The sequence below is a fragment of the Saccoglossus kowalevskii genome, chromosome 5 (assembly GCF_978046115.1).
Source record: "Saccoglossus kowalevskii chromosome 5, keSacKowa6.1, whole genome shotgun sequence".
In the NCBI taxonomy this organism is placed as follows: Eukaryota; Metazoa; Hemichordata; class Enteropneusta; family Harrimaniidae; genus Saccoglossus; species Saccoglossus kowalevskii.
The window spans coordinates 32,479,749-32,492,745 of NC_140645.1; the positions used below are offsets into that span (position 1 = coordinate 32,479,749).

The 12,997-nt window shown below is 31.7% G+C and overlaps 1 protein-coding gene across 1 annotated transcript in view; it reads left to right on the top strand.

The window, feature by feature from the left end:
- Positions 1-12,997, top strand: part of LOC146746072 (hemicentin-1-like) — a 45,392-nt gene that overhangs the window by 18,646 nt on the left and 13,749 nt on the right. Inside the window, exon 4 of the mRNA XM_085498938.1 lies at positions 8,548-8,799. Within this exon, the coding sequence (XP_085355064.1) occupies positions 8,548-8,799 (252 nt within the window). The remainder of the gene's footprint in view (positions 1-8,547; positions 8,800-12,997) is intronic.

Below are 12,997 nucleotides of genomic sequence, written 5' to 3' on the forward strand. Positions count from 1 at the left end.
ATGACATTCAGTCATCACATGGCATTATACTATAACATGACATTCATTCATCACATGGCATTATACTACAACATGACATTTATTCATCACATGGCATTATACTATGACATGTCATTCATTCATCACATGGCATTATGCTAAAACATGACATTCATTCATCACATGACATTATACTATAACATGACATTCATTCATCACATGGCATTATGCTACAACAAGACATTCATTCACCACTTGGCATTATACTATGACATGACATTCATTTATTCATCACATGGCATTATAATATAACATGACATTGATTCATCACATGACATTATACTATAACATGACATTCATTCATCACATGGCATTATAATATAACATGACATTGATTCATCACATGACATTATACTATAACATGACATTCATTCTTTACATGGCATTATACTATAACATGACATTCATTCGTCACATATCATTATACTATAACATCATATTCATTCATCACATGACATTATACTATAACATGACATTCATTCATCACATGGCATTATAATATAACATGACATTGATTCATCACATGACATTATACTGTAACATGTCATTCATTCAACACATGGTATTATACTATAACATGACATTCATTCATCACATGGCATTATACTATGACATGGCATTGATTCATCACATGGCATTATACTATAACATGACATTCATTCATCACATGGCATTATACTATGACATGGCATTGATTCATCGCATGGCATTATACTATAACATATCATTCATTCATTACATGGCATTATACTATAACATGACATTCATTCGTCACATATCATTATACTATAACATGATATTCATTCGTCACATGGCATTATACTATGACATGGCATTGATTCATCACATGGCATTATACTATGACATGGCATTGATTCATCACATGGCATTATACTATAACATGTCATTCATTCATTACATGGCATTATACTATAAAATGACATTCACTCATCACATATCATTATACTATAACATAATATTCATTCGTCACATGGCACTATACTATGGCATGGCATTGATTCATCACATGGCATTATACTATAACATGTCATTCATTCATTACATGGCATTATACTATAACATGACATTCATTCGTCACATATCATTATACTATAACATGATATTCATTCGTCACATGGCATTATACTATGACATGGCATTGATTCATCACATGGCATTATACTATGACATGGCATTGATTCATCACATGGCATTATACTATAACATGTCATTCATTCATTACATGGCATTATACTATAAAATGACATTCACTCATCACATATCATTATACTATAACATAATATTCATTCGTCACATGGCACTATACTATGGCATGGCATTGATTCATCACATGGCATTATACTATAACATGTCATTGATTTATTACAGGTTATTATACTATAACGTGTCATTCATTCATCACATGGTATTATACTATAACATGTCATTTATTCGTCCCATATCATTATACTGTAACATGATATTCATTCGTCACATGGCATTATACTATGACATGGCATCGATTCATCACATGGCATTACACTATAACATGTCATTCATTCATCACATGACATTATACTATAACATGACATTCATTCGTCACATATCATTATACTATAACATGATATTCATTCGTCACATGGCATTATACTATGACATGGTATTGATTCGTCACATGGCATTATAATATAACATAATATTTGTTCGTCACATGGCATTATACTATGACATGGCATTGATTCGTTACATGGCATTATAATATAACATGACATTCATTTGTCACATATCATTATACTATAACATGATATTCATTCGTCACATGGCATTATACTATAACATGACATTCAGTCATCACATGGCATTATAATATAACATGACATTCATTCATCACATGACATTATACTATAACATGACGTTCAGTCATCACATGGCATTATAATATAACATGTCATTCATTCATCACATGACATTATACTATAACATGACATTCAGTCATCACATGGCATTATAATACAACATGACATTCATTCATCACATGACATTATACTATAACATGACATTCATTCATCACATGACATTATACTATAACATGACATTCAGTCATCACATGGCATTATACTACAACATGACATTCATCCATCACATGGCATTATAATATAATGTAACATGACATTCATTTTTTACATGACATTATAATATAAGAAGACATTCATTCATCACATGACATTATACTATAACATGTCATTCATTTATTTATTACATGGCATTATACTATAACATGTCATTCATTCTGCACATGACATTATACTATAACATGTCATTCATTCATCACATGGCATTATACTACAACATGACATTCATTTATCACATGAAATTATACTATAACATGACATTCATTCATCACATGGCATTATACTATAACATGACATTCATTCATCACATGGCATTATACTATAACATGACATTCACTCATCACATGACATTATACTATAACATGACATTCATTCATCACATGGCATTATAATATAACATGACATTGATTCATCACATGACATTATACTATAACATGACATTCATTCATCACATGGCATTATACTATAACATGACATTCATTTATTACATGACATTATACTATAACATGACATTCATTCATCACATGACATTATACTATAACATGGCATTGATTCATCACATGGCATTATAATATAACATGTCATTCATTCATTACATGGCATTATACTATAAAATGACATTCACTCATCACATATCATTATACTATAACATAATATTCATTCGTCACATGACATCATACTATGGCATGGCATTGATTCATCACATGACATTATACTATAACATGTCATTGATTCATTACATGGTATTATACTATAACATGTCATTCATTCATCACATGGTATTATACTATAACATGACATTCATTCATCACATTACATTATACTATGACATGGCATTGATTCATCACATGGCATTATACTATAACATGACATTCATTCATCACATGGCATTATACTATGACATGGCATTGATTCATCGCATGGCATTATACTATAACATGTCATTCATTCATTACATGGCATTATACTATAACATGACATTCATTCGTCCCATTTCATTATACTATAACATGACATTCATTCGTCACATATCATTATACTATAACATGATATTCATTCGTCACATGGCATTATACTATGTCATGGCATTGATTCGTCACATGGCATTATAATATAACATAATATTCATTCGTCACATGGCATTATACTATGACATGGCATTGATTCGTCACATGGCATTATAATATAACATGACATTCATTCGTCACATATCATTATACTATAACATGATATTCATTCGTCACATGGCATTATACTATAACATGACATTCAGTCATCACATGGCATTATAATATAACATGACATTCATTCATCACATGACATTATACTATAACATGACATTCAGTCATCACATGGCATTATAATATAACATGTCATTCATTCATCACATGACATTATACTATAACATGACATTCAGTCATCACATGGCATTATACTATAACATGACATTCATTCATCACATGGCATTATACTACAACATGACATTTATTCATCACATGGCATTATACTATGACATGTCATTCATTCATCACATGGCATTATGCTAAAACATGACATTCATTCATCACATGACATTATACTATAACATGACATTCATTCATCACATGGCATTATGCTACAACAAGACATTCATTCACCACTTGGCATTATACTATGACATGACATTCATTTATTCATCACATGGCATTATAATATAACATGACATTGATTCATCACATGACATTATACTATAACATGACATTCATTCATCACATGGCATTATAATATAACATGACATTGATTCATCACATGACATTATACTATAACATGACATTCATTCTTTACATGGCATTATACTATAACATGACATTCATTCGTCACATATCATTATACTATAACATCATATTCATTCATCACATGACATTATACTATAACATGACATTCATTCATCACATGGCATTATAATATAACATGACATTGATTCATCACATGACATTATACTGTAACATGTCATTCATTCAACACATGGTATTATACTATAACATGACATTCATTCATCACATGGCATTATACTATGACATGGCATTGATTCATCACATGGCATTATACTATAACATGACATTCATTCATCACATGGCATTATACTATGACATGGCATTGATTCATCGCATGGCATTATACTATAACATATCATTCATTCATTACATGGCATTATACTATAACATGACATTCATTCGTCACATATCATTATACTATAACATGATATTCATTCGTCACATGGCATTATACTATGACATGGCATTGATTCATCACATGGCATTATACTATGACATGGCATTGATTCATCACATGGCATTATACTATAACATGTCATTCATTCATTACATGGCATTATACTATAAAATGACATTCACTCATCACATATCATTATACTATAACATAATATTCATTCGTCACATGGCACTATACTATGGCATGGCATTGATTCATCACATGGCATTATACTATAACATGTCATTCATTCATTACATGGCATTATACTATAACATGACATTCATTCGTCACATATCATTATACTATAACATGATATTCATTCGTCACATGGCATTATACTATGACATGGCATTGATTCATCACATGGCATTATACTATGACATGGCATTGATTCATCACATGGCATTATACTATAACATGTCATTCATTCATTACATGGCATTATACTATAAAATGACATTCACTCATCACATATCATTATACTATAACATAATATTCATTCGTCACATGGCACTATACTATGGCATGGCATTGATTCATCACATGGCATTATACTATAACATGTCATTGATTTATTACAGGTTATTATACTATAACGTGTCATTCATTCATCACATGGTATTATACTATAACATGTCATTTATTCGTCCCATATCATTATACTGTAACATGATATTCATTCGTCACATGGCATTATACTATGACATGGCATCGATTCATCACATGGCATTACACTATAACATGTCATTCATTCATCACATGACATTATACTATAACATGACATTCATTCGTCACATATCATTATACTATAACATGATATTCATTCGTCACATGGCATTATACTATGACATGGTATTGATTCGTCACATGGCATTATAATATAACATAATATTTGTTCGTCACATGGCATTATACTATGACATGGCATTGATTCGTTACATGGCATTATAATATAACATGACATTCATTTGTCACATATCATTATACTATAACATGATATTCATTCGTCACATGGCATTATACTATAACATGACATTCAGTCATCACATGGCATTATAATATAACATGACATTCATTCATCACATGACATTATACTATAACATGACGTTCAGTCATCACATGGCATTATAATATAACATGTCATTCATTCATCACATGACATTATACTATAACATGACATTCAGTCATCACATGGCATTATAATACAACATGACATTCATTCATCACATGACATTATACTATAACATGACATTCATTCATCACATGACATTATACTATAACATGACATTCAGTCATCACATGGCATTATACTACAACATGACATTCATCCATCACATGGCATTATAATATAATGTAACATGACATTCATTTTTTACATGACATTATAATATAAGAAGACATTCATTCATCACATGACATTATACTATAACATGTCATTCATTTATTTATTACATGGCATTATACTATAACATGTCATTCATTCTGCACATGACATTATACTATAACATGTCATTCATTCATCACATGGCATTATACTACAACATGACATTCATTTATCACATGAAATTATACTATAACATGACATTCATTCATCACATGGCATTATACTATAACATGACATTCATTCATCACATGGCATTATACTATAACATGACATTCACTCATCACATGACATTATACTATAACATGACATTCATTCATCACATGGCATTATAATATAACATGACATTGATTCATCACATGACATTATACTATAACATGACATTCATTCATCACATGGCATTATACTATAACATGACATTCATTTATTACATGACATTATACTATAACATGACATTCATTCATCACATGACATTATACTATAACATGGCATTGATTCATCACATGGCATTATAATATAACATGTCATTCATTCATTACATGGCATTATACTATAAAATGACATTCACTCATCACATATCATTATACTATAACATAATATTCATTCGTCACATGACATCATACTATGGCATGGCATTGATTCATCACATGACATTATACTATAACATGTCATTGATTCATTACATGGTATTATACTATAACATGTCATTCATTAATCACATGGTATTATACTATAACATGACATTCATTCATCACATTACATTATACTATGACATGGCATTGATTCATCACATGGCATTATACTATAACATGACATTCATTCATCACATGGCATTATACTATGACATGGCATTGATTCATCGCATGGCATTATACTATAACATGTCATTCATTCATTACATGGCATTATACTATAACATGACATTCATTCGTCCCATTTCATTATACTATAACATGACATTCATTCGTCACATATCATTATACTATAACATGATATTCATTCGTCACATGGCATTATACCATGACATGGCATTGATTCGTCACATGGCATTATAATATAACAAAATATTCATTCGTCACATGGCATTATACTATTACATGGCATTGATTCGTCACATGGCATTATAATATAACATGACATTCATTCGTCACATGACATTATACTATAACATGACATTCAGTCATCACATGGCATTATAATATAACATGTCATTCAGTCATCACATGACATTATACTATAACATGACATTCAGTCATCACATGGCATTATACTATAACATGACATTCATTCATCACATGGCATTATACTACAACATGACATTCAGTCATCACATGACATTATAATATAACATGACATTCATTCGTCACATGACATTATACTATAACATGACATTCAGTCATCACATGGCATTATAATATAACATGACATTCATTCGTCACATGACATTATACTATAACATGACATTCAGTCATCACATGGCATTATAATATAACATGTCATTCAGTCATCACATGACATTATACTATAACATGACATTCAGTCATCACATGGCATTATACTATAACATGACATTCAGTCATCACATGGCATTATAATATAACATGTCATTCAGTCATCACATGACATTATACTATAACATGACATTCAGTCATCACATGGCATTATACTATAACATGACATTCATTCATCACATGGCATTATACTATAACATGTCATTCATTCATCACATGGCATTATGCTAAAACATGACATTCAGTCATCACATGGCATTATACTATAACATGACATTCAGTCATCACATGGCATTATGCTAAAACATGACATTCATTCATCACATGACATTATACTATAACATGACATTCAGTCATCACATGGCATTATAATATAACATGTCATTCATTCATCACATGGCATTATGCTAAAACATGACATTCATTCATCACATGACATTATACTATAACATGACATTCAGTCATCACATGGCATTATAATATAACATGACATTCATTCATCACTTGACATTATACTATAACATGACATTCATTCATCTCATGGGTCTACGATTGATTGACTAAACCAGAAAGGGGGTGGGCCTGTTGAAACATTGTTATGTATGTGTAGGTAAACATGTATATAGCGAGAGTAATACAAAATATCACGTACGTAATAATAGTAAACACAATTACGAAATAATAAAAACAGATAGTAAAAATGAAATAAAAAAATAAATTCACGCAGTACAATACATCAGATTTTTATTAGATTCTGTGATGTAAATTTTTGAACGGAAGGCCGTTCACAAGGTCCTGCTGTTATATAAACGTTAAATAAGCTCACTATCAGTGAAAAAATGCGTATACCATTCTATATGTGAATGACCAGTTGAACGGCATTTCCTACTTATGCATGTATTAAATTTAGATTCATGTTTCATTCAGACCGTGTGACACTCCCGATAATTGATTATTTAGTGTTACCACAAACTATTTATTCTGTTTGTTTGTAGACGAACCCACAGTTAACGCTATCACAGAGAGTCCTCTCAAGAGATTTTTTTTAAATATGTCTTACACTGATAGAAATTGTATAGAACATATATTTTAACGGGCACCAAATTAGTGCGTTAGGAGATTTATTCAATGTTCTTGTGAATTAGGAGCATAGTATGAAAATAGAAAAAAAATTGTAATTCTGTGATGATCATCAAGTGTTTTCTAATGGTTTGTTCATGATGTTCCTCAGTTATTCCAATAATCTCAGAAATTGAGGTTATTTCCTGGAGTGATGGTGTGATAAATGTGGCATGTGTAGATACAGCCAATCCAGAGTCAGATCATTATGAATGGAAAGCTGAGAATGGACAGACTGGTACTACAAATGTGAACACATGGGAACTTAACGATACTGGATATGATGCTCAAGAAGAGATTACATGTACAGCTACAAACACTATGGGATCTAGTGAAACATATATCCAAATAGTCCACAAACCATGTAAGTATACAATATGTTCACATGATAGTGACATCAGAGGCAATACGTACAGCTACAAACACTATGGGATCTAGTACAACATATATCCAAATAGTCTACAAACCATGTAAGTATACAATATGTTCACGTCATAGTGACATCAGAGGCAATATGTACAGCTACAAACACTATGGGATCTAGTACACTATATACACAAATAGTCTACAAACATGTGAGTATACAATGTGTTCACATTATAGTGACATCAGAGGCAATATGTACAGCTACAAACACTATGGGATCTAGTACACTATATACACAAATAGTCTACAAACATGTGAGTATACAATGTGTTCACATTATAGTGACATCAGAGGCAATATGTACAGCTACAAACACTATGGGATCTTGTACACTATATACACAAATAGTTTACAAACCATGTGAGTATACAATGTGTTCACATTATAGTGACAACAGAGGCAATATGTACAGCTACAAACACTATGTGATCTAGTACACAATATACACAAATAGTTTACAAACCATGTGAGTATACAATGTGTTCACATTATTGTGACATCAGAGGCAATATGTACAGCTACAAACACTATGGGATCTAGTACACTATATACACAAATAGTCTACAAACCATGTGAGTATACAATGTGTTCACATTATAGTGACATCAGAGGCAATATGTACAGCTACAAACACTATGGGATCTAGTACACTATATACACAAATAGTCTACAAACCATGTGAGTATACAATGTGTTCACATTATAGTGACATCAGAGGCAATATGTACAGCTACAAACACTATGGGATCTAGTACACTATATACTCAAATAGTCTACAAACCATGTGAGTATACAATGTGTTCACATTATAGTGACATCAGAGGCAATATGTACAGCTACAAACACTGTGGGATCTAGTACACTATATACACAAATTGTTTACAAACCATGTGATTATACAATGTGTTCACACTATAGTGACATCAGAGGCAATATGTACAGCTACAAACACTATGGGATCTAGTACACCATATATCTAAATAGCCTACAAACCATGTAAGTATACAATGTGTTCACATCATAGAGACATCATAGGCAATATGTACAGCTACACACACTATGGGATCTAGTACACAATATACCAAAATAGTCTACAAACCATGTAAGTATACAATGTGTTCACATCATAGAGACATCAGAGGCAATATGTACAGCTACAAACACTATGGGATCTAGTACACTAAATACACACATAGTCTACAAACCATGTGAGTATACAATGTGTTCACATCATAGAGACATCAGAGGCAATATGTAAAGCTACAAACACTATGGGATCTAGTACACTATATACACAAATAGTCTACAAACCATGTGAGTATACAATGTGTTCACATTATAGTGACATCAGAGGCAATATGTACAGCTACAAACACTATGGGATCTAGTACACTATATTCACAAATAGTCTACAAACCATGTAAGTATACAATGTGTTCACATCATAGAGACATCAGAGGCAATATGTACAGCTACACACACTATGGGATCTAGTACACAATATACCAAAATAGTCTACAAACCATGTAAGTATACAATGTGTTCACATCATAGAGACATCAGAGGCAATATGTACAGCTACAAACACTATGGGATCTAGTACACTAAATACACACATAGTCTACAAACCATGTGAGTATACAATGTGTTCACATCATGGAGAGATCAGAGGCAATATGTAAAGCTACAAACACTATGGGATCTAGTACACTATATACACAAATAGTCTACAAACCATGTGAGTATACAATGTGTTCACATTATAGTGACATCAGAGGCAATATGTACAGCTACAAACACTATGGGATCTAGTACACTATATACACAAAAAGTTTACAAACCATGTGAGTATACAATGTGTTCACATTATAGTGACATCAGAGGCAATATGTACAGCTACAAACACTATGGGATCTAGTACACTATATACACAAATAGTTTACAAACCATGTGAGTATACAATGTGTTCACATTATAGTGACATCAGAGGCAATATGTACAGCTACAGACACTATGGGATCTAGTACACTATATACACAAATAGTCTACAAACCATGTGAGTATACAATGTGTTCACATTATAGTGACATCAGAGGCAATATGTACAGCTACAAACACTATGGGATCTAGTACACTATATACACAAATAGTCTACAAACCATGTGAGTATACAATGTGTTCACATTATAGTGACATCAGAGGCAATATGTACAGCTACAAACACTATGGGATCTACTACACTATATACACAAATTGTGTACAAACCATGTGAGTATACAATGTGTTCACATTATAGTGACATCAGAGGCAATATGTACAGCTACAAACACTATCGGATCTAGTACACTATATACACAAATAGTCTACAAACCATGTGAGTATACAATGTGTTCACATTATAGTGACATCAGAGGCAATATGTACAGCTACAAACACTATGGGATCTAGTACACTATATACACAAATAGTCTACAAACCATGTGAGTATACAATGTGTTCACATTATAGTGACATCAGAGGCAATATGTACAGCTACAAACACTATCGGATCTAGTACACTATATACACAAATAGTATACAAACCATGTGAGTATACAATGTGTTCACATTATAGTGACATTAAAGGCAATATGTACAGCTGCAAATACTATGGGATCTAGTACACTATATACACAAATAGTTTACAAACCATGTGAGTATACAATGTGTTCACATTATAGTGACATCAGAGGCAATATGTACAGCTACAAACACTATGGGATGTAGTACACTATATACACAAATAGTTTACAAACCATTTGAGTATACAATGTGTTCACATTATAGTGACATTAGAGACAATATGTACAGCTACAAACACTATGGGATCTAGTACACTATATACACAAATAGTTTACAAACCATTTGAGTATACAATGTGTTCACATTATAGTGACATCAGAGGCAATATGTACAGCTACAAACACTATGGCATCTAATACACTATATACAAATAGTTTACAAACCATGTGAGTATACAATGTGTTCACATCATAGTGACATCAGAGGCAATATGTACAGCTACAAACACTATGGGATCTAGTACACTATATACACAAATAGTCTACAAACCATGTAAGTATACAATGTGTTCACATTATAGTGACATTAAAGGCAATATGTACAGCTACAAATACTATACAATCTAGTACACTATATACACAAATAGTTTACAAACCATGTGAGTATACAATGTGTTCATTGGAAAGGTGTGATTTATAGCTGATCAGTGTGTATAAATCTATGGTGTCATATTTGATCGTCACTGAGGGAGTAACCTTGCAAAATAATCATTTAAACTGAAACACTTTAGGAGGCAATATGATTACAAATTATGATCGCTTCATTTAACAAGACAAATTGTGTGGCTCTCGATCGTTAATATCGGTAGAATCCGTCATTATATTTGAGTTGTCTGTGACCTGTTTCTAACCAGTGACGTCACCAGGTGCGCTATAGTATGGGTCTACGATTGATTGACTAAACCAGAAAGGGGGTGGGCCTGTTGAAACATTGTTATGTATGTGTAGGTAAACATGTATATAGCGAGAGTAATACAAAATATCACGTACGTAATAATAGTAAACACAATTACGAAATAATAAAAACAGATAGTAAAAATGAAATAAAAAAATAAATTCACGCAGTACAATACATCAGATTTTTATTCGATTCTGTGATGTAAATTTTTGAACGGAAGGCCGTTCACAAGGTCCTGCTGTTATATAAACGTTAAATAAGCTCACTATCAGTGACAAAATGCGTATACCATTCTATATGTGAATGACCAGTTGAACGGCATTTCCTACTTATGCATGTATTAAATTTAGATTCATGTTTCATTCAGACCGTGTGACACTCCCGATAATTGATTATTTAGTGTTACCACAAACTATTTATTCTGTTTGTTTGTAGACGAACCCACAGTTAACGCTATCACAGAGAGTCCTCTCAAGAGATTTTTTTTAAATATGCCTTACACTGATAGAAATTGTATAGAACATATATTTTAACGGGCACCAAATTAGTGCGTTAGGAGATTTATTCAATGTTCTTGTGAATTAGGAGCATAGTATGAAAATAGAAAAAAATTGTAA